This window comes from Pituophis catenifer, unplaced genomic scaffold (genome assembly GCF_029215685.1).
Source record: "Pituophis catenifer annectens isolate HBS135680 unplaced genomic scaffold, rPitCat1.0.hap2 SCAF_2, whole genome shotgun sequence".
In the NCBI taxonomy this organism is placed as follows: domain Eukaryota; kingdom Metazoa; phylum Chordata; class Lepidosauria; order Squamata; family Colubridae; genus Pituophis; species Pituophis catenifer.
The window spans coordinates 227,099,931-227,124,781 of NW_027256882.1; the positions used below are offsets into that span (position 1 = coordinate 227,099,931).

At 39.7% G+C, this 24,851-nt stretch overlaps 1 protein-coding gene across 1 annotated transcript in view; it reads left to right on the forward strand.

The window, feature by feature from the left end:
* Nucleotides 1-204: 204 nt before the first annotated feature.
* MAMDC2 (MAM domain containing 2) overlaps nucleotides 205-24,851 on the forward strand; it is a 60,714-nt gene continuing 36,067 nt past the window's right edge. The window contains exons 1-2 of the mRNA XM_070935598.1: nucleotides 205-235; nucleotides 1,175-1,291. Of these exons, the coding sequence (XP_070791699.1) occupies nucleotides 205-235; nucleotides 1,175-1,291 (148 nt within the window). The remainder of the gene's footprint in view (nucleotides 236-1,174; nucleotides 1,292-24,851) is intronic.

Genomic DNA, 24,851 nt, shown 5'->3' on the forward strand with positions numbered 1-24,851 from the left:
CGGAGCTGGCAGGCTGACTCCGAGGCTGTCCAAGCTCAGCCCCTCCCTCCCCGGGGGTGGAGGGGCTGCTGCTTCGCTTCGGCTGCTCTGGGCTTCTAAATTGGCATTGCTCGCAACGCCTTCGGCTCCTCGAGGCGGGAGCTTGGCCGCGCGGTGACCACCGAGCTGCTTTGTCCTCTTCGCCTCCTCGCTCCCGGCGCCGCTATGATCTTACGCTGCCTTCTCGCCGTGCAAGGTAAGGCGGCGGCGGGAGAAAAGAGGAGGGGACGACTCGGTTCCTGCACCTGGAACGGGGTGGGTGAGGGTGGCGTTGAGGTGACTTTGCAGCGAAAACGATGAAGAGCCTCAGGGGGAGAAATGGGAATTGGAACAGAAGCTTTAGGAACCGTAGCCTGACAGATAGACGGAAACTTATTATGAGGGAATAGTATGAACGCCCCTGTTGTTTGGGGAGGGGATTACTAGAAGGAAAGGTCCAGAGATAACTATGAGGCTGAGAAAGCGATAATTGCATAGAGAGAGGGGACCGTTCACAAAAAATGGGTGTGTGTGTCATAGAAACAGCGTATGTCTCACGTGGCTGATAACCTGGTCTCTCGAATCGGAAAAAGCGTTAAGTCTCTTAATTAATTTTGTAGTGAGGTCTGTATTCGTGACTTCTTTGCTCCAGGATAAGCATCTTGAGGTCTCTAAGAGATGCTTTAGGGAGCTGAACTTAATTTGGGGTATTGCATTTCCTACAATTTTTTAAAATTGTGTTCCTATCCACCACCACCCCCAAATTGGGTCAAGACAGCTTTTCCCTTAGAAAGTGCAGTGGATCATGGCTGCATTGCATGACAATGCATGACATTGACAGAAGAGCAGGTGCACGAAGCATGCGGTTACTGGGTCTTGTAATAGATTTTTAGAGTAGCAAATGAGATAAAATTAGTATTGGAATCTGCTACAATCGTGTTGCATCTGTAAGACTGGGAGACAGCCTTGGTAACTGTTAAGACTGCTACTGCAGTTTCATTGCTTCTGCTGCAGAAGTGCACAGTTGATTTCCATTGAATTAAGCCAAAGGCTGCCCTGAACTTGCTTTCCTGAAGTGCATATTTATCACAGACTCCCTTTCACAGCTGATCCACTCTCTTTATGTTGTAAACTAAGCCAGCTTTGTCTTCTATAGTTTTGCAGTTAGCCAGAGCCCTTGAATCATACTCTGCTGGCTCTTGTGCCTTTGAAGACAGCACTTGTGGCTATGAAACGGACACCACCGCTTTTCCATGGATTTTGAATGAGGAAGGTAAGAAAAAGGTTTTTCTAGGGTCATCCTAAGCTTGTTTTCTTAAACCACATCTTTTCATAGTAATACCAGTTAACACTGTATTATCTTTTCCGTAGTTTTTAGATGTTTAAAAGGCTAGATTTCCATCTACAAACTTAGTTGCAGGCCAAATTCCAAAAAATGCACACTCACACCTCCATACTCCACACAAACATTTTTACTGACTGACTTGAATTTAAATTATTCCAGACATTCTGTGGGGGTCTGTCTATAAGTAGTTAAGCATTTTATCACTGTCTCAAGTAGAGATGCTGATATGTTTGTAGCAGACAGGATGTCTTGCATCTTTCTGATAAAGAATATCTGTGAATAAAGAATGTTCCACATTTTTTTGGTGTCCTGTTTAATAGATGGGGGAGGAGATGATATGATGCAACATTCCTAAACTTTCTGCTCTTGGGACCCCTTCTCACTTTTAAAAATTATAGATGACCCCAAAATAAATTTTGTTTGTATGGGTTATATAAATAATGCCTTTTTAAAAATTGACATGCATGTGTAGAATATGTTCAGTATTTACTGAAATAGAAATATTAAACTCATTAGATTAATTTAAATATTTCCATGAAAAATCTTTGTTTTAACAAACAGAAGAATGAGAAGAATGACATTTTAAATTTTTGCAGCTATCTTTAATATCTGACAAATAGTTTTGATTTCCTGAGAATGTGTTGGGTGAGGGTCCTTGGGCCACACTTTAAGACACATTGACATAAAAGATTATAAAAAGCCTAGATTCTGGAAAGCTTCCCCAGGAAGATCTGACAGTCAATATGCTTATATATTGAATTGTATATTGCTTGACTTGGCTGCCTAATTGAACCTTACCAAGAGCAAGTGGTTGTATGTTTTGGGCCCCACAGGTCCTAGAAACACTGACGTGCTTGTAACTTGGGTGTGTTCCTTGTCTCACAGCTCCTTCATGAAAAGACCAAGTGGCATTTGCCTTATGTCCATTTCCATTTCTGGATTCAGGGACCTGCTCAGGGTCACTCATATCTTACTCATCTCTTAAATGGATTAGAACTTACCCGTGCATAAGGCTATCCTTGACTACCATTCTTAAGCTTCAGTTGGTCCAGATTTCAGTGTCAAGGGTAACTATGAGTGCTTCTTGTTACACCTGTATAATAGCTTCATTCAGTAAGCTATACCTGCCCCTTATAGGCCTCTAATGCAATTGAAGGTCTTGATTATTTATAAAGCTCTACATGACATAGGTTATTATGGACCACCTTCTCCCAAGGATATTTGCCTTTTCACACATTTTGACAGGGAGGATACATTCCAGATCCCTTTTTTGAAGCCTTATATAACCTATAAATATCTTCTCAGTGGTGGCTCCTGCCCTTTGGAACAATCTCCGCCTCCAATACATAGTCAGCCCCAATTCCTGCAAGCCTTTAGAAAGACAGTTATGGTAAGACTTGGTTCTTTCTTTAGGCATGAGGATAAAGATAAGTAGAGTTTTCATTGAATGAGATATAGTTTAGTCCTAATCTCCGTTTAATTGTTTTAGTTTGCTTTAGCAATGTTACTTTTCTTCTGTATGTTGTTTAATTATTTTGTATGTCATCCAGAGTCCGATTGTTAAGGGTTAGGTGGCCATCTAAATGTTACAAACAAACAAACTCATTCATTCATGGAACTGAATGAATCAAAATGTAAAAGGAAGGTAATTTTCTTTTTTAAGTACATAGGGGCAGAGGATTTAAGAGCAACCGTGTTGCTTTCTTTTGTCTGCTTCAGAGCCTCTTCTCAGCATCACCTATACTTACAAAACTGAAAGTGATTTTTCCATGTACATCAGTCCTCAGAAATCTCTTCTAGTTTTTGCAAATAGAAAAGGCTCCAAGGCCACATTCTCCTTTTGGTGTTCTCTAGTATTTATCAAAGCTAGAAGGTGCTTCTGTACAAGCAATGTATCTATGTCAAGGTAAGAAACATGGGGAAGCTCAAACAAAGTTATTGAGGAAAGTTGTGTTATCTTTCTGTTCTGGCTCACAGAATCATACTGTAAAGTTCTTCAGCAAGTTGAGTCTAAGTCACTAGCCTAGAACTACCATTTATCCATCTAATCCTATACTATCTATTCATCCTGCATATTGGTTTGAGTTTTTTTAAAAACACAATTTTCTATTCGCTAGGTTAGTCTATTTATCCAGTTAATGTAATACAATTGCTGTATCCCATGCTCACAGGTGACTTTTTCCAGGAGTGGATTTTAAAAAGCAGAGGGGAGACCCTTGAAATATCCCACATAGTAGGGTCTAGATCTAGACCCTTCCTCTTCCCATCATCACCAATGGGAATCAGCCCTGGAAGAACAACAGCTATAAAACAGCTCCCCCAAACCCCTCAGCTAGTCCAAAAGTATACTATGGTCAATGTTGTTAAAGACTGCTAAGAGGTCAAGGAGGGCCAGGATGAATACACCTTCCCCATCCTGAGCCAACCAGAGGTAATCAAACACTATCAAAGCTGCTTATTACTGTACCCTAGTCTGAAACCTGATTGGAAGGGATCCAGATAATCTGCTTCCCCCGGGACACTTTGGACCTGTTGGCTAACCCCCTTCTAAAAAAAAAAATTCCCTAAAGAAGAAAGATTGGAGTCTGGATGAAAATAGTCCAGCTCTGCCTGATCCAAAGATGTTCTTTTGAAGAGAGACAAACCAGTGCCCCTTTCATAGTTTCTCACTGGAAACTCAGGCATGGGCTACCAGTTTGGAGGCTCGACAAACCTGGAGGGGCTTGGATCAAAAGCAAAAGTAGCCACATCAAAGAAACATGCATATTTCTACCATAAGGTAAACTTTAAAGGATGCTCAGACTTGCTCCTAGATTTCCTCCAGTAGCTCCCTAGGCATATCTTCTGCTGCTTTATTCTGCAGAGGTCCTCAGTAAACCAAGGGCATAATGTCATCTGTTGCAGGCAAGATGGTGCAATCCAATCTAAACCCTCCTTGCTACCTCATTCTAAATAGCAACCAAAGTCTCAGTATTGGGGACAATCCCTTGTTCCTTCCAAGTTGGAATCGAGCAGTCTGGGAGTCAGAGGGACTGATTGAATAGGTCTAATCTTCCTGTAGGGGTGGGTTGGAGTGATGTGGTAAACAGAAAAGGGACTGATAGTAGTATCTCCCAACTCTACTCTAAGACAAGAACCAGGTTTAGTGTATGATTCCTTCTCCCCTCTGGGTCATTTTTGTAATAAATTGGTTGTTATGGTGGCCATAATATCTTGGTCGATTGTACAAATTGATTGAATGTTTTTTTAAAAAGGATGGGTCTTGTATTCAAATGTTCTGTCTCTCTTGCTGATTTTTACCATCCTCCTGTGGAAGCCACTGATTGAATGGGGCATTTAGACCATTGAATTGAATCCTGTGATCCATGCAGCAGTCCAAAGCATTCATAACAGATAGCTGTTCAGCTTCCTTTGCTTGCACGCATCTAGTTCACTGTTCCCTTGGTAACCAGTTCTAATACTGAATTGTTCTTATGATTAAAATCTCTTAATATTCAACAGGAATTTGTCTTATTCCTTGGCAGCCACCAGTGTTTCTCTACTTAGAAGTTACTGACATTGCCAGTTTCTTATTTGATTTACAATATTCATATACTTCTTTCCTAGACTGAAAACAATCTTTTAAGGATGTTCTGCTGATATTTCAAAGGCACAGCCCTCACTAACATGTAATTAGTGTTATTGTTTTTTTTTTATTGAAAAAGCTTTTCAAATACAAATTTCCCCCCGTTTCCCCCCCCTCCCTAACCCCCCCTCATCACCCCATCCCCCTGTGACTTCTTCAAAATAAAAACCTAATACATAACAGATTATATAATATTTTACCATCCCCTTACTCCCCCCTCCAAGTACTGACCCTTACTTCTAGTGATATTATTAATACTATTACTTCCCCCTCTTACTAAACACTTCAAAATAACATTCCATTAAAACACTATATGATAACTTCTGATTTAACACAGTAATATTTATAACTCCCAATTTATCGATAGTCTGCCCTTTTTTTCCCCCCTTCCCCATACTTATGTCTGTAATATAACATTTCAAAGCAGCCTTCCCCATGAATTCTAGTTTTACATTTGTTCTACTCTATCCATTTCCTCCACTTCCCATAAATATGTCTTTTAAGCATCCCTTTTCTTAATCTATACAATCAATACACTAGCCTATCTCCACCCACTTTCCTACAAGATTACCATGCACAACAATTCTTAATATCTTTATTCTTCTGCCCTTCCTACTAAGAAAATATTCCCTTATATAAACAAAATCAATGACTTTAAACTTGTAATCCATATAATATCTTCTTTGATGTCTTTCCACTGGATTACTGACTCCATCATCCGGATTAGGGTAACATAACATCCCAGTTGCAACAGAGTATTCAAAATCCTCAGTTATCATCTGCCCCCATCAGTAATGAATATCTTCACATATGTATATAAAAAAAAAGAAAACAACCACCCGAGTGACTTTATAATTGTAATCCATATCTGTAATAGTGGCTTTCTTCAGGATTATTAATTCTCATTCTCATAATGAGGTAACATCCAGATCTTCTGCATGCCCCAGCATAACTCTCTTGCCTTATAGCTCAGCATAAATATAATACGTTGATCAATGAAAAAAAAACAAACCAAAAATAGATAATTCCAATCCAACAATTCAAGGCCCTTTTCACATCCCAAAATTACAGCATTGCAGAGGTCTGTCACTCTCCTCAGGATGATATCAACCACTACTTCACCTCATCCATCTTTTCATGTATTCAGTCATGTATTTTTTCAAAGTAACTGGCTTTACTGTTGCTTAGTTTAGAAATTTTTATTTTTGTGAGACCTATTTCTTTTTTTCCTTTCTTTTTGTGGGTTTGATCTCCATCCTGGTTTCCTTTCTGCCATTTGTGTATCAACTGGTCAATTTTCATTCTGTTTTATAACTTGATCTTGTTGGTTTTGTTTTTGTGACTCATATTTCTTTTCTGTAAGTTGTATATCAGTTGGTTGATTTCCATGGTTATCTGTAACTTGGTGAGTCATCACGTTAGAATCCGGTGCCACTTCTCTCTTATTTATAAATAATCCATCTGAGGTATCTGAAGAATCCAAGGGCAATTCATCTGCAAAGGCCTCTGTAACTCGATGTTTTTCCTTTATTTCTAACTCCTTCTGCTTATCTTGTGTTGTGCATAAAGATGTTAAGTTCATTTTTAAAATTTTTTGGTAAAATTCTTCAGCTTTTTCAACATTTAATTGATATCTTTCTCCTTGATATCTCAATATTATACCAACTGGAATATTCCATCTGAATAAGATATTTCTTTTTTTAAGCTCAGCCACCAAGAAGCCAAATTTCTTTCTTTCCAATAATATCTTAGGCGGGAGCTCTTTATAAATCCAAATCTTTCTTCCAAAAAATTGCAAAGTAGACTTAAAAGATTTCTGCACAATATTATTTCTTATATCTTTATCTGTAAAATAAATCACCACATCTCTAGGCAATTGCCTTTGCTTTGCAATCCAGGAGTTTATTCTATAAACTCTATTGATCCTACAAAATACCTCCTCAGGTTGAACCTTTAAAATCCCAGCCAGAACTTCAGAAGATATTTTCCTTAAATCCTCTCTGTTATTTTCCTGTAATCCTCGCAGTCTGATCGCATATTCAGTAAAATTATATTGCATCAATAAAACTTCCCTTTCAATACGTTGCTGTATGTTTTCTTCATTACAATCAGCTTCCATTTCAGGTTTTTCTTCTAAACTATTGTCTTGAATATTTATCAAGTCATTCTCAATTTTTTCTATTTTATTTTCCAAATTGTCCTCAATTTCCTCCACTTTGGACTCTAATAGATTAGTATTTGTATCCAGCCTGATCATAAATTCTGAGAAACCATTACCCATTTTTATAATCTTTCGATGCAAAATATCAAACTTTAATTGCACCAATTCTTTAGTTTCCTGCTTAAATTTCTCAAAGTTCTGATTCATAATCTCATCCCTTCTTACAATCTCCTCCAAAAGAAATTCAATTATATTAAAATCAGTTTTCTGAGACTGTAAGTTAAGAACTTGTTCATATAATTTGTGGATGGGGGAATCCCCCCCCCTGCTTGTTTGTCCAGCTTTATAAGCCTAAACACCATATTTCCGCACAGGCAAACTTTTTAGAAAAGAAAAAAAAAAACCCAGCCTCTTTCCAAACAGGATCAGTATCAAATCAAATCTCCAGGAAGAAGAAAACACAAAAGTGTATCTTTTTCTTCAAATGTAGCCAGGAGCATTTATTCTGCTACTTTGTGGCTTAATAAGAAACCATTTTAAAAGATCTTTTTTACTTTATTGAATATCCTTTGCAAAATAAGTATTAATACTTGCAATTTAGGGTCCAGGTCCAGTTCCAGATCTCATCCTCTTTGATTAATCTGTTAGTTATCTTGAAAAGCTTGTCTTCGTAGCCTTGCTCTGCAAAAAGCAGAGGTCTCCCAACGCCCGGAGCAAACGGCGAGTGCTATAGGGAGCGTCATCCGCTCGCCCCCAAGAGTAAAAAAAAAAATACTCTGGGGGCTACGGAGAGCTCTACCTACACTCACCTGCTCTGTCTCACATTTCCACCTGGAAATGGAGTTTTTCGAGCCGCCTATCCGCTGTACAGGCGGCTCTTTACAGGCGAAGGGGCTGGCGGTCCCGAAGGACCGTCTGGTGGCTACGAAGAGCAAACCGGAAGCCCTTAGTGTTATTGTTTATAGGGCCTAATGATCACATGGAATGAGTACACATGACTCCTTCCAGAGGGACAACATTCAGAAAATGAATATGTATTGTTTTCCCACAGGAAAGGAGCCCTACATGCATATATGTACCTCCACATGGAAGCTTATCTTTTATAGATTACAAATCATTAAGGAAACAGCTGATGTGCATAGTTTTTTTTTTTTTTTTGTCTTATAAAATTAAGGACAATTTATAACTGTATAAATTAAAGCCAGTTGAAATATTCTATAAAATAAATGGAAAAATTAAAGTGAGAACAAAAATTTGAAGAAGAGAATTAATTTGGAAAAAGCTGGATGGAATAGGAAAGCTTTTTAGTTGCTTCTGAAAGGAAACATTCTAAGAACATTAGTAGGCATTCTACAGAATGGTATTCCAAAATACCAGGGCTCCTGAGAAAAGCCTAGCTCCAAATAAAAGATAATCTAGATCTCATAAAGATTCAAATTTTGGATAAATAAGAAATACATAAAGTGCTTAATATTTAAAAATAAGATATTGTTTTACTGTTCACATTTGAAAATGGGAAAATATTAAATCTTACTCCTTGCATTAAGGAAGTGCTACTTTCCTTTCTAAAACTGCAAGCTACCTTGTCCAATACATTAGTTGTATCATCATTTGCTTTTACTATATGTTGAAATATAACTATATGCTATATAAAACAACACATTCAGCACATGTGGGTAACTTACAGACTATATGTTGTGTTCAGATAGTCACCATGGGGCTTACTGAATCCCCAAAGGCCTTATCTTTTTACCTTTTTACTCAGATGATCAGCTTCAGTTGGGTGATGGTAAAGAAACGGTAATTTTGGTAGCATTATTAAGAGCAATCTAATAAGGTTTGCAGTTCATATAGCTGAAGTGTGTCATCATTACTGATAACATGTTTGTGCATACATAGTCCAAAATATAACATGTGTAGCATACTGTAGTACAGTGGTGGAATTCAAATTTTTTTACTACCGGTTCTGTGGGCGTGGCTTGATGGGTGTGGTGTGGCTTGGTGAGTGTGGCAGGGGAAGGATACTGCAAAATCTCCATTCCCACCCCACTCCAGGGGAAGGTTACTGCAAAATCCAGTGGTGGGTTGCTACCGGTTAGCACCGGATCGGGCAAACCGGTAGTGGCGGCGGCAGGAGGCTCCGCCCACCGCCTGGACACTTCTGCACACGAGCGAACCTGTAGCAACAGGATTTAGAACCCGCTCCTGGCAAAATCCCCATTCCCTCCCCACTCCTGGGGGAAGGATATTGCAAAATCCCCATTCCCATCCCACTCTGGGATGTTCTCCGAACTACTCAAAATTTCCGCTACTGGTTCTCCAGAACTTGTCAGAACCTGGTGAATTTCACCCCTGCCGTAGTATATGGTGATGTTGTGTGGTTTAAGATGTGGTGTATTATAGAGATGATACACTTTTTTAGAAATAAGAGTAGATACTCATTTCAACTTTGAGTTCACTCATTTAAAACAAATTTTTGGACATGCAAAAGAATAAAATTCTTGTTTTATTTTTTTAGAAACTAGATGATATTTTCAATTTAGTAATATCTTTGGTTACACGGTTTGATTTATTGCTGCTATTCTAGTGACTGACCTGGAGTTTTGTGCTTGAATAGCATCAATGAATCATAGAACAGCTATATAGTATGTGGTGAACAATACAATAATCTGGTTAAATCAACAGGACAGACTATTAAGTATATTTTTGTTTTGGGAAGTAAAGAGCTTTCTGTGCTTTTTGTGCTACAGTATTTCTGGAATTAACTGTTTTGCCTTGGTACAGTTAAGCTTCTGTCATTCACAATTTTTTTTGGTGGGGTGGGACTTTTAGAATTGGCTTATTAACCTGACTTTGATAAAACAGATTATTAATTCATTTCATAAATAAGACCTGTCAGCATTTCTTATTCTAACCATAACTGGCCTAGTTATGATTGTTTTTCATAACTAGAACTTCCATATATCATTCCTTGCTGCTAAAGAATTCTTGAAAACATGTGAATCAAATTGTCTTTAGATTGAAAATCACTTTGAGGAGAATATTTATCTTCTGAGCTGAATATACAGAAAACTTATTTTTCTTTTTTCAATGAAAGAATCCTGCGTCACTCTGGACATCTACTGGGATTCATAAGAACAATAAAGATACATAGGAGTAGCATAATAGGAACCCACTTTTATAAGATTCTGAAGTACTCCTAAAATTTTGTGTTATAGCCTTTTCTTTTTTTTAAAGAAAAAATCAAAGACTTTTCATTTTAATTTTTCAATAATGGGGCACTATGCAAATAATACAGAGCCTAAATTATCTCCCATTCATGCGCAGAATACTTCCCATTGCACCAGAGGGACCTAATTCTAAATCAATTACAGGTGGGATGGGGGTTGTGTTCTTCATTAATTAGTTATATCTTATATTTAGCCAGTGAACATGTACAATATATCTGAAAGCCTTTATCCTTCTCAACACATTCATATACTGAATGGAATTATACTGTTTAAACCTGTGCTACATTAGGTCAGTGAAATCACTGAATGCAATTTGGCTCAGTTTATACAACTTTGTTCTGTTTTCCTTTTTAGGTAGTAGTTTTATTTGGTAGATGCCAATCTGATCTAGGAACAAGGTGCTAAGTAAGTGCTGCAGAATAGACTTCGTGGCCATATCATTTATTTCTTAAAAGTTAATAAGTAGTGAAATGTTTACGATGTTAGAATGCCAACACTTATGGCATTAATTTATGGCTCTATTTGGGAATATACTTTAGGAACTATGCAAAAAATTAACAAATACAGGACAAACAATTTAATAAAATAAAAATGCTGCTGCAGCATATATTAACATTATAACATTGAAATATTTCTAAAAAAGAGAGCTTATTTTGTCATTTGGAGAGAAATATTAATATCAAGTTTGCTAACAGAATGATTTTGACCAGCCTTTTAAATGAACAGTTTGACTAATATAGATGCTCTTAGGCATGTTTTTCCAGTGATATGTTTGCATAATGAGTGCACTAATGCTTAGAAACATAGTTGGGCCAATCTTGGTTCTGAAAGGTTCTAAAGTGCTACAATGTTTCCTCTCTTTTAAAAATAGTTTTAAATTATTTGATAAGGTTATTTTTAGTTAGGCTTTAAATAATAAATTTGAACTTACTTATATTCCATTCCTTGATTAAACAGGTAAAATTAAAACATAAACTAAATGAATAATGTGAATCTAGTAGGAGGTGTATTACTTTATATACCTTATTACTTAAGTATTAGATAATTCAAGCAGAATCTGCACAGCTTGTATTAATGGTGGTGGGGAGCACTCAAGGAAAACAGGACAACAAGCATAGGAACAACTTTGAAACCCTAGCAGTGGCAAAGGATTTCTAGTTATCTGGAAGATGCCAGATTGCTTATTTATAAGCTAATGCAATAAGTACTCCAGAAATGGCTAATGGAAATAAATGATTGTAAGGGGTAGGCTTCAGAACCCTGGTTCAGTTGAGTGGGAAGGCGTATGGAAAGAGGGAATGAGAAGGCCCCCAACATCTCAATTTTAGAGATTAACAGACAAATGGCTGTCCAATCTCTTTCTAAAAACTAGTCATGGTGCTCCCACAACTTCTGAAGGCAACCTGTTCCATTGATTGTTCTGTCAGGGAATTTATTCTTAGATCTAGGTTGGATCTCTCTTTGATAAGTTTCCATCGTTACTTCTTGTCTTACCCTCAGCTGCTTTGGAGAATAGGTTGACCCATTCTTCCTTGTGACAACCTCTCAAATATTGCAAAACTGTTATGTCATCCTAGTCCTTCTCTTTGCTAGCCCAATCATTTTTATTGCTTTTTTCTGAACTTTTTTTAGAGTCTTAGTATCTTTTTTATATCATGGTGACCAAAATTGGATGAAGTATTCCAAGTATGGTCTTACAAAAGCAGTATATTGTGATACTAATATTTCATGTGATCTTGATAATATTCCTCTGTTGATGCAGCCTAGGTCTGTATTGGCTTTTTTGGCAACTGCAACACACTGCTGGCTCATACTGAAGTGGTTATTCACTAGATCTCCTAAATTCTCCTCATTGTTACTGTTCTCAAGCCAGGTACCACCTATTCTATATCTGTGTATTTGGTTTTTCTTGCCTAAGTGTAAAACTTTACTTTTCTCGCCACTAAATAGAATTTTACTGAATAGGGTTAGGGCCTATTGTTCAAATCTGTGTAATCCTTCTGGATCTTGAGCCTAGTTTCTAAAGTATTGGCTTTTCCTCCTACCTTGGTATCATCTGCAAATTTGAAGTTCCCCTTCTATGCCTTCATCTTCATAGATTATGAAGATGTTGAAGAGTACTGGACCTAAGATAGAGCCTTGGGGTACCCCACTGCATACTTTTCTCCATGTAGATGTAGTTCCATGGAGGACTACACATTGAGTGTGATTTGTCAGCCAGTTATGAATCCATCTGGTGGTGATGTTGTCTATCCCACATTTTTTTATTTTACAAGAAGGTTGTGATCTACTTTGTCAATTGCCTTACTGATTCCAATTATACTATGTGCATAATATTTTGCTGGTCCACTAATTAGAGATGTATGGCAAGTTATAAGAATAGTCCTTTTTGCTATATTTTGCTGCATTTTACATGTTTCATTGTTGAGAGCTATGTCAGATTCATATTGACTCAAAGGAACTTGCCCAAACAGTCTTACAATGTTGGCCCTATATTTGTAACAATACTTTAGAATTAGCATATTTTCATGAGCTTAGTGTAAGAGTAAAAATCTTTTTGGAAATTTTAACACATATCTTTGTAGAAAGCAGCATGATCTGGTAGAAAAGGGAATTTCTCATGTACAGTATTATAACTTTGCCTCTGGAACCCTTCACTGTTTGCCTATATTACCATTAATGCATACTGTCAGCTTTTTAAAAATATTTTTCTTTAGGAGTGTGCAGCTATTTTTTGACATGTTTGCTTTGGCAAATGTAGACTAGAAAGATTTAGATGGATTACTTTGGAGGCAAAGCAACTGCCTTTTCTCACCAAATTTGTTGTCTTATGCTCACAAATCTTTATATAAAATATAATCTCTGATCTTCTGTAAGTGGTTTGGTATATCAGGAAATTCATAAATCATAAAAGTTATGATTTCCATTTGCAGCAGTTTAGTAAAAATTAATGGTTCTTTATAAGCAGCTTGAGTGTTCTCTTTAGTTTCTTCAGGAATATTTTGGAATATGCAGTTTTCTTTTTAGTAAAAAATATTCTAAAGTACTGGAAAAAAAACTAGGGAGGGGGAAATCCATATTTGTGCCTTACACAATTTCCATAAGTGGTTACTATGGTGGAAGAGATGAAGACACTGTATCACACAGCTTTCTAGCTATGATATTTTAGCTGTGATGACTTTAATGAATTGAAAATCATTACATTATTGTGTCTAGTTACAATTCTGCTGAAAGGATAATATTTAGTTGGGACTCTTGCTTTGGAAATGTATGAATGTATGATGACAGCAGGAAACTAACATGATCCTGCTAAAGGAACTGACAAGGGGAATAAGGGCTTTATTTTATAAAGAGGTAGAGTTGATTTCGGTCTTTTTCAAAAGAAAACATTTTTCAAGTTTTAGGACTTCTACCAAACCTGATTGGCAACTTTTGGTATTTTTACATTGAATCTGGGCAATAGAATTAGATCAGGAAGGCAATGTAATAATAAAAAAAAAACCCACTGTAGCTCCCATTGCCAAAATTCTGTACATGTCATTTTATTCCCAGTAGTGTTGCATTTCTCTTTATGGAGATGCATTAATACACTTGACTATGTCATCCATCATCTTTTGAAAAGCAGGTGTGCTATCTAAATTATGAAAGAAATAATTCTTGCAATAATTTTGTGGTGGGTGGGTCTATAGAGGAAGCAGGCCTCTTCCTTATTATACCCTCCTATTATGAATAGAAGAAAGTTTAACCTTACTTTTACCGTTGATTGCACTGGGGGTAGTCTCTCACCCATCAGTAATCACACAAATGATTTTGATTAGTTTTGACCTTGTAAGGGTTCTGTGAGAATCCAACCATTAGGTTCAGCTTATTGTGTGAACTGAGAAACATCATCAATTCAGTAAATCCAAATTAAAATGATCATATTTAATATGTTGTGCAAACGCAGACAGTAACTGTATTCACACAGCACGCTAATAAGTCCATCCTCCTAGCAGATGAAGGTAGGAGGAAAACCAAACCCTTGAAAAGAATCTCTTAGCTCCTGGCCCTGGTACAGTGTTGGCAATTCTGTAGGAAAAAGTTGTCAACCAGTTCAGATGAATCAGACTAAATTGGCTGGTGCAAGCCCTAAGCCAGGTTACTGTAATGGTAAATTAGACATGGCAGCTGCAAACAGAAATAAGATTAGAAAAAGGAAAAGCTAGTGCAGTAAATACTGACAAGACTACCAACTAGTAGAAAAACCAAGATCTAGTTCTAAAATATAAAACCTGGACAAATCTTATTCAGTTGTGGATTAGTGTTTAAAAGAAGAATTTTTCTTTTTGTTTGGCAATTATCACATAGATGCAGAGAATGGTTTCCCACGTTAATTTTTTAGGATGTTTCTGTTATTCCTGATATAGAGATAATTGTGTCATAGTTTTCTTAGAATCATCAAATTAGTCATGGATTACTGTTCTTTTCAATTTAATAATTCATATCGATTCATTGTAGAATATTCACATGGAAGTTATAAGTAGAAAACTTTATTTTAACGTATTTAATGTATTTTATTCTTAGTATTTATAAGCTTTGCTATATAACCAAATTGCCAAATCAGCATATAACAGTACTTATCAGGGGATGTTTATTTCTACATATGAAAATTAAAAGACCCTTAGTAGCATCAAAGTTACTTCCAGTAGACAAGATTGCTATTTGAAAGTATCCTAGAATTGGAAAGAGTATAATGGGAGTTAGTTGTAGGCCAACATTTTCTAATAGAATCAGAAATACAAAATAATTCCAGAAGAAAATGTTATGTATATTTTTCTTTGAGGCCTGTGCATGATAGGTTTGATAAAACACGTTGAATATGTTCTTGCCAGATACATCTTCCGTTGCCAGATGCTTAAGAAAAAGAAAATATTTATGAATATAAAATATTTTTCTCCCAAACTTCAGTGTTTAAATAGATTAATCCAAGGTTTTATTTCAAGAGATAAAGCTGGTAAAGATGATAAAATATATTTTCTTTGACCGAATCATCTGAAAGCAAGTAATTTAACAATTACATTTTGAATATATTTGCATAATATAAAATATTTCTATGTGTACTCTGAGAAAAGAATTCCATTACATACACAATTTTTAATGGGTGGAATATCTACACATTAAACACAGCAATCTTGGCACTCCCTATTGTAGCTGTTAACCAAGGTATATCGCTTGTCAAATGATCAATAGAAACTATTCCAGGCTTGGTCCTCCCAGCCCTGAGCTTCAGTAAAGTAAGGGACTGGCTCCAACTCTCCACCCACCCATCTATGCCCTTTTGACTTTTTGCACCCTGAAGTGTGGAGCTCTGGGACTGCTTGCCATGTCCCAGGAAGCTGACACCTTGTGACCTCACTGATTTAAGCAATCCTATTCCCAATTGTGCTTTAAAGCTGAAAACTATCTTTTAAGATTTGATTATCAGTCCGATTTGCTTCTGTAAATAGATGGAGAGGTATGCCATATTGTATTTTGCCTCAGTAAGATGTTTCAGGTCTGGATCCTTAACATATAAACAAGTGGTTCTACTTATATACCAGGTTAAATTAGGACTCATAGATTACAAGCCACTATGGTAGGTTTATGTAATACTCTAAGCTTTTTTGTTTATTCATATCAGAAGCATCACAATTAAAACAAAACATACTTAAGGCTGCCATGAGGTCCTCAAGTGTATACTGATCAGGGCACAAGGGGCAGGTATACATATGTATTGTTTACATGTCACCACAATTTCAAAGAGCAGGAGCAATCGGATAGCCCCATTTGTTCAGAGTGTCTCTGGATCTTGTTGTGCAATGTGCTGTTCTATCTGTAATTTCAGCAACGCTCAGAACTTCTAGCTTGAGTGCCAGCAATAACATGCCCAGAGTTCTATGCATAGTACAGTACCTAATGGATTCATAAATAAATCTGTGGAGTTCCTAAATTCAGTTCTGTGTATGGTTACTTAGAAATAAATCAGACAGACTTTACTGGGGATTACTCCTAAACAATTGTGCACAGATTTGCTGCTCTACAACAGCATGGAACTTTTAGTGATTCATAGATTGTTCTCATACAACTTCTTTTCCTTAGAAATTGTACATTTTGTTCCTTTGCTTTTTTCAGACCACAAGATGACACCATTGTCAGTCCAATGAAGTTCATTGTTTCTGTTAGTTGCTGTTACAAACTAACCCCACTAACTATTTACAAAACTTGATTTGTGTGTTGCGTGGTGCCTTCATTGCAACTCATTTCTGGCTAATTGTAATGTCTCAGCTATGCTAAAAGCACTGCAATGTAGAAGGAAGAACATATGCTATGAGAAAAAGTCCATTTAAAAATGCAAAATTTGAACTTAAAGTAAATCCCATAATGTCCAATTTGCTCTATTTTGAGCAAAGCCACTACTGTATAATATGTGATTCAACTTAGTTGCAATGTTTTCTTAGAGCTCTTTCTCATTGCTGCATTAAAAGCGCTATTGACCTGTCCTTCAATGAGCAAAAATTTATGATGGTATAAATTGTGCTGCCCCCATTGCTGATTCATGTTCTGTTACTGTAATAAGTTATTAAAACATGCTAACTTTACATACCCGTTGTAGGCCAAATAAAGAAGAGATTGGTGGATTTCCTGGCTTTATTACCCTTCCAGCTTGCTGCTGGTGGAAAAATAACTATCAATCACTGTCCCAAACATAGATAGTGGGTTGGGTGAGTTTAGGCAGATAGTTAGAATAGCAGCTTAGTTACTTCTGACTTGCCTAATAAGTTGCCAGAAAGGAGTGGAATGGGGTATTTATTTATTTATTTAGTGTATGGCAAATACATGGACTTACAGTAGTTCAAGTGTTAATGTCCGGTCCACCCAGCCATTCAAGGAAAGTGTGGTCTATGTTGAAAAAAGCAGACATTGGGCTGGTGTAAGCTCTTGATGGACATTCGGACACAATGTGGTAGATATTTTGTCAGTGAGAACCACAGTCACACTGAGGGGTAGAGACAAGACCCCACTTAAACAATAAGTCCTGGCAGACACCATGTTGGATACGGATCCTGTTCCGAGTTGACCAATGCTGGTGAGGAAGGTCAAAACCTGGCACCATTTGTGTAGGGTCATCTACGTAACTGCCTGTATCTGTGCATTCAGCAGCCATTTGGCTTTCCACAGTGTGTTGATGTCAAAGTTGTTAGACAGCTGTTGAGCGAGTGCCAGAGAAGGCTCCCTGAATTTAAGCCTGCCAATTGATAGAATTGGAGGAATTCAGAGTGTTGGAGCCGACCATCAAATGGCTGAGAGCACTTTCTTGATGGTAGTTGAGTGCTCTTTCATATTTGGGGCTTTAGAGAGAGAGACAACTCGGGAGGCTACTTAGTCAGCAGTTACGTTGGGTGTTTGTCAAGCAGGTTGTCTGGCTGCTCCCAGTTTCCTTGGTAGGCTCCAGGCTTTCCTGCTGGATTTGCTGAAATTTAATGAGGTTGTGAATTGTTCCCATGTCTTGCAATGAGCTGCATCCAGGTTGTGTAAGAAATCATTGGCAATCTCTGGGTCGCCACTCTGTAGAAAAGCCTGGTATAGGTCTTCAGTCTCTTTGTTCCATCCTGGAATATAATCTTTTCTGAATCTCGAGGGATGTATCTTTTAGCTGAAGCAAGTACAGCCCTCACAAATCTATGCTAATGTTGATTTGTTGGTAGGATCAATTGTGTGATACCGTCAAGGCTTTTGGTAAATTCTGGCCATTTGGCTTTATGAAAATTCCATCTGGGTCTAGGGGTGGAGCAAATTAGTGGAATCTGAATTCCGATTTCAAGCAAAACAGGACGATGTTGACTATGAAGAAATTTGTCCAGAACTATCCTGGTTATTGGAAATGGCTGTATGTTTAGGCCTTCTGAGACAAAACACAAATCTGGGTTAGCTACGCATTTCCAGGCTGCAGATTGGAAAGTACCCTCATCTTTGGCATCAAAAATCAAGTGTACTTTATTTGCAACAGCATAGTCATAAAGCTGAACCCCATTTTTGTCAGAAGAGTGATAGTTCCAATTTACATGATGGCTGTTAAAATCACCTGCATAAATTGCCAGGTGAGGTTTGACATCCAAAACATGCTATGGCCAGGATATCTGAGGTGGCTTGTAAATGTTGACTATTGTGAGATCACCTAATTTTGAAACAACTTTGTGTGTATTGTGTTGTTTGTTTGTGAAGGTTGACAGTAGAAAAGCATTCTCTATATTCCTTCTGACATACGTAGCTGTGCCATAACTGTGGTGGTATGTGGCCCCCAGTAAATCAAATCCATGGATTTTATCTTTGCTGTATTGCTGATCATTGTTCTCTATATGTGTTTCTTGAAGGATGGTCATATCTATATTCTTTTCAAATGAAAGTTTGGATATGTATTGGCTCTTAGATTTCCTGAGCCCTTCAACATTAATTTGGCATATTCTGACAATGTCCCCAATCTGTCTTGACCTTTTGTTTATCTGTTTCATTTATCTGTTGCCATGTATTTAGAGAGCCAGGAGTTCTACAAAGATGTCTGGCTGCCAACTGTCGTTAACTGCCAATTCTTCAATGTAGTCTGGCTACCACTTGTTGCTAGTCGTTTGGTTCACACTACCATGCTATCCAAGGTGCACACGAGGAGGTGAAGCATCACATCCCGGAATGGGGTAAAAATGGAGGGAACACTCATGGTATTCCCTGCAATCTTTCCTGTGTGTTGTGACCTATCAATTGGGCTAACCTGTGTCTAGTGCTCTTCTGAAAGGATGTGAAACCTATGACAAATGATAAGTCAACCGACAGACTGTAAGTGCAGAGGAAGGAAAGTGTGTGGCATGAATATTTCCTCTGATTTTAACTTGTGCTCCTCCTGCACTCTCTGGTACATCAGTTGGGCAATTTATGAAGATGCATCCAAGAATATTTTAATAGAATATTAAATCTGTATTTCAAAAACAGGTACAACCTTGTATCTAAATCAGGGGTCCCCCAACCCCCAGTCTGGACTGGCACCAGGCTGCGGCATGCCAAAAACTGTGCGAAGCCCCATCCATGGGATACAGGTAGCATGCAAAAGCACGCCTTCTCTTGTCTGCAGAATAACCTCTCTCCATTGAACTGGTTCCTGGTGCCCAAAAGGTTGGGGGCTGCTGGTCTAAAGGACAGACCTGACAAGTATGTGGGAAAGGACTGTTAGGACAGTGTGCAGACAGATGTCTCTGCAGAAGTTGACTGTCCCAGCCTTGTAAAGGAATTTTCTGTAAAGAGTAAGGAATATGACCTTGATGAAGATATGCAAGATCTGTTACAAGGGTGAAAAACATTTTAAGTCCTCCACAGACAGATAGCATTTGTAAGCAGTCAGATAGATATCTTCCTCATTCACTGAAGTATAAGGAGTGTAGGATAAATTGGACTTGCAAGAATCTTTTATTTCAGGCAGTCTCAATAAAAGAGATTGTTTTAGCCATTCTGTGGAGTTAATTGCTTTGGCTGGTCCATGTACTTGGACTGGTCTAGAAATGAAATTTGGGTGTTTCCAGAGATTGTAAAACAAGAAGAGATAGACATTTCTGTGGTATCAAATAAGTAGTTAGCATCCTCCCCTTAAACCAAGACTTGGTAAGTAAATAGATCAAAGGCAACAGGGAGGTCCTGCTTTAACGTGCACAAAGGCAAGAGCCAAGGCACGCGTAGCTACTTTCCAAGGTTATATAGCCCAACTGCTTACTCATTGCAGTAAACTTACCTACTTTAAATCCAAAAGAATTTTGTTTTCGTATGAGTGGAGCAGGTATTCATAGGAAATTTTGTGTTACAAGTTGAGGGAAACCAGCACAATTATTTGACATGAAATACCTGAGATATAGTGGAGGGATGAAAGCTTTTTATTTATGTAGATTTACATCCTATCTCCTCCCCCCCCATAACTACCACTCTCTGTGAGGTGGGTTGGGGTGAAAGTGACTGGCCCAAGTCTTCCAGTGAGCATCTGTGGATTGAAACCTGGGCATTTTTAATGCCAGCGCAACATTGTGGCAACTGTACCATGTTGATTTTCCTGGCATGTTCATATCATGGTTAGGACAAATGAACAAAACTCCTTAGAAAGCAGTGTTAGAAAGGAAAGACCTCAGACATTTTATAAATCTGTGTGTCTGAAAATGTGAACATTAGACATTCTGCCACCCACGTACAAACATATGCAAAATAATGAATAAGGAGTTAGAATAAAAAAAGCTTTGAAAACAGACCACTTTTATATAATTTCCACGCTATACAATGGTGGCCAAAATTGTGGAAACCTTTTGGGAAAAGTGTATTTTTGAGGTTTGATGGCTAATAACACCACTTTTTTTTTGGAGTAGTACCATAAAATTATATATCAATGGAAAGATAATTTAATTAAGCCGGGGGGGCAAAAGAAAGGGCAGTTTAATTGAAACTATGAGTGGGAGGGGCAGGTATGGCGGACGCAGGGGGCCACATCAGGTTCCGGGGGTACGCATGCGCTGTCTGAGAGCGATTGTGCACTCCGGCCCTCAATGCGCGACTCATGTCCTGGGTTGCACAGGATCTCAGGCTCTGAGTCCTCGGCTGATGTTATGTAATGCCAGGTCGGTAGTTAATAAAGCCCCTCTCATTTGTGATCTTATTATGGAGGGGGGTGCGGACCTGGCAGGAATTACAGAAACCTGGTTGGGCCAGGAGGGGGGGGGGTTCCCCTCGTTGAAATATGTCTACCAGGTTTCCGAGCATTTCATCAGCCGAGGGCTCGGGAGTGGCGGGGGAGTGGCGGCGATTATCAGGGAAAGTATTTGTCCGAGGGAGGCCACTGTTCCTCAGATAGCCGGATGTGAGTCCCTTTTTGTGAAGTGGGGTCGTGGGGTACAGATGGGTTTGCTGACCACGTACCTGGCTCCCTGCCACGTGGCGGCAACCCTGCCCGAGCTACTCAACGTTATCGCTGGGGTGGCGGTGGATACCCCCAGACTTATTGTTGTGGGGGATTTCAACTTGCCATCCGTCGGTGAGGCGTCAGAGGTGGCCCGGAAGTTCATGGCTTCCATGACGGCCATGGACCTGACCCAATTAGTTCAAGGCCCCACTCACACCGGGGGACACACTCTGGACTTGATTTTCATCTCTGGTCAGTGGTTGAATGATCTTGGCAGAGGGGATTTAGTCATCAAACCCTTGTCATGGACAGATCATTCTCTCCTTCACTTGAACTTCCAAGCCGCTTCCCCCCGCCGCAGGGAGACGGAACCGACCAGATGGTTCCGTCCCAGGCACCTGATGGACCCCAAAAGGTTCCTGACGGAGCTTGGGCCGTTTCTTGAGACCCTGGCACATGACTCGACTGAAGACCTGGTTGTCGCCTGGGAGAGTGCAGCCGCCGGAGCTTTGGACTGTGTCGTGCCTTTGCGGCCTCTGACCCGATGCCGATCTCAATTGGCTCCTAGGTTCTCTGAGGAGCCAATCTCTGAGAGAGATGAAGCGTCGAAAAAGACGCCTAGAGAGCATTTGGAGGACTAGTCAATCCGATTCTGACCGGACACTGGTGAGGTCTTATGTCAAGACCTATCTAGTGGCGATAAAAGCGGCAAAATCTAACAATTTTTCCACTCTTATCGCATCTGCAGAGAACCGCCCAGCCGCTCTGTTTAGAGTGACCCACTCCCTTCTTCGGGGGAGAGTGTGGGAAGATCCCTTGCAGGGTTGAGCTGAGGATTTTGTGCAATTCCTGCATGATAAAGTTGCTCAGATTCGGGAAGGCTTGGACTCCGACTGGGTGAGTCCGGGGGGGGGGTAGACGGGGGTAGGTCTTGAGAATATTACCTGGGAAGAGTTTGACCCTGTGGCTCCTGAGGACGTGGACAGGATTCTGCCTAGGCTTAGTGCTGCCACATGTTTATTGGACCCGTGTCCCTCCTGGTTGGTACAGGCCTCCCGGGAGGTTACACGAGGCTGGCTCCAGGGGATTATAAACGCTTCTTTGAGGGAGGGTGCCTTTCCCGCCGCCTTGAAAGAGGTGGTGGTGAGGCCCTTCCTCAAGAAACCTTTCCTGGACCCAGCTGTACTAGCAAACTACCGACCGGTCTCCAACCTTCGTTTTGTGGCGAAGGTTGTTGAGAGTCTGGTGGCACGACAGCTTCCCCAGCACCTGGATGAAGCTGTCTATCTATACCCATACCAATCGGGCTTCAGGCAGGGGTACAGCACAGCAACGGCATTGGTTGCATTGGTGGATGATCTCTGGAGGGCTTGGGACAGGGGTTGCTCCTCTGTCCTAGTCCTATTAGATCTCTCAGTGGCTTTTGATACCATTGACCATGGTATCATGCTGCAGCGGTTGAGGGGGTTAGGAATAGGAGGTACCGTGCTGTGGTGGTTCTCCTCCTTCCTCTCCGACCGTTCGCAGTTTGTGTTGGCAGGGGGGCAAAGGTGGACCTTTAGGCGCCTTGCTTGGGGAGTGCTGCAAGGGTCGGTCCTCTCGCCCCTTCTGTTCAACATTTATGTGAAGCCACTGGGTGAGATCATCTGTGGTTTTGGGGTGAGAGTCCATCAGTATGCTGATGACACCCAGCTGTACATCTCCACCCAAGACCACCCCAATGATGCCCTTGATGTGATGTCCCGCTGCCTGGAGGCCGTGCAGGTTTGGATGGGGAAAAATAGGCTCAGGCTCAACCCTTCCAAGACCAAGTGGCTGTGGCTCCTGGCGTCCCGGTATAGTCAGCTGGTGCCATCGCTGACTATTGGGGGTGAATCTTTGCCCCCCACAGAGAGGGCTCGCAATCTGGGTGTCCTCCTGGATGCACGGCTGTCTTTAGAAGAGCATATGACCGCCGTGGCCAGGGGGGCTTTTTATCAGGTTCGCCTGGTACGCCAGTTGCGGCCCTTTCTGGATCGGGATGCCTTGCACACTGTCACTCATGCCCTTGTCACCTCACGACTGGACTACTGTAATGCTCTCTACATGGGGCTCCCCTTGAAGAGCACTCGGAGGTTCCAACTGGTCCAGAATGCGGCCGCGCGGGTGGTTATGGGCGCGACTCATTGCGCCTATGTGACACCTCTCCTGCGCGAGCTGCACTGGCTCCCAGTGGTCTTCCGGGTGCGATTCAAGGTGTTGGTTACCACCTTTAAAGCGCTCCATGGCTTAGGACCCGGGTACTTGCGAGACCAACTTCTGCCACCAATAGCCTCCACCGGACAGTCCGTTCACACAGAGAAGGACTCCTCAGGGTGCCGTCGGCCAAGCAATGTCAGTTGGCGACACCCAGGGGGAGAGCCTTCTCTGTGGGAGCTCCTGCCCTTTGGAACAAACTGCCCCTGGAAATGCGCAAGATCTCTGACCTCCATGTGTTTCGCTGTGCCCTTAAGACCCTACTGGGGGTCTTACTATGGGGGGCTAACTATGTAATTATTTTAAATTGGGAGTTTTAAATTGGGGGTTTTAATTTGGGCCGAAATTGTGTAATATTTTTAATAATTTTAAATTTTGATATTTGTATATTTTTTGTTTTAATAGGTTGTACACCGCCCTGAGTCCTTCGGGAGAGGGGCGGTATAGAAATAAAATAATAATAATAATAATAATAATAATAATAATAATAATAATAATAATAATAAATCAAGAATGTAATGCTTTTCAACTTTTGTTTGAGAGATAAAAGTGGCTTTTTTATAGAATAGGATATAATAGAATAGAATTCTTTATTGGCCAAGTGTGATTGGACACACAAGGAATTTGTCTTGATGCATACGTTCTCGGAGTACATAAAAGAAAAGATACATTCGTCAAAAATCATAAGGTACAACACTTAATGATAGTCATAGAGAAACAGTCAATATAAATCTTAAGGATACCAGCAAAAAGATTACAGTCATACAGTCATAAGTGGGAGGAGATGAGTGATAGGAATGATGAGAAGATTAGTAGTAATGCAGACTTAGTAACTAGTTTGACAGTGTTGAGGGGATTATTTGTTTAGCAGAGTGATGGCGTTCAGAAAAAAACTGTTCTTGTGTCTAGTTGTTCTGGTGTGCAGTGCTCTATAGCGTCGTTTTGAGGGTAGGAGTTGAAACAGTTTATGTCTAGGATGCGAAAGGTCTGTAAATATTTTCACAGCCCTCTTTTTGACTCGTGCAGTATACAGGTCCTCAATGGAAGGCAGGTTGGTGGTAATCGTTTTTTATGCATTTCTAATTATCCTCTGAAGTCTGTGTCTGTCTTGGGTTGCAGAACCAAATCAGACAGTTATAGAGGTGCAGATGACAGACTCAATACTTCCTCTGTAGAACTGTATCAGCAGCTCTTTGGGCAGTTTGAGCTTTCTGAGGTGGCACAGAAAGAACATTATTTGTTCTGCTTTTTTGATGACGTTTTTGATGTTGGGTGTCCATTTTAGGTCATGAGATATG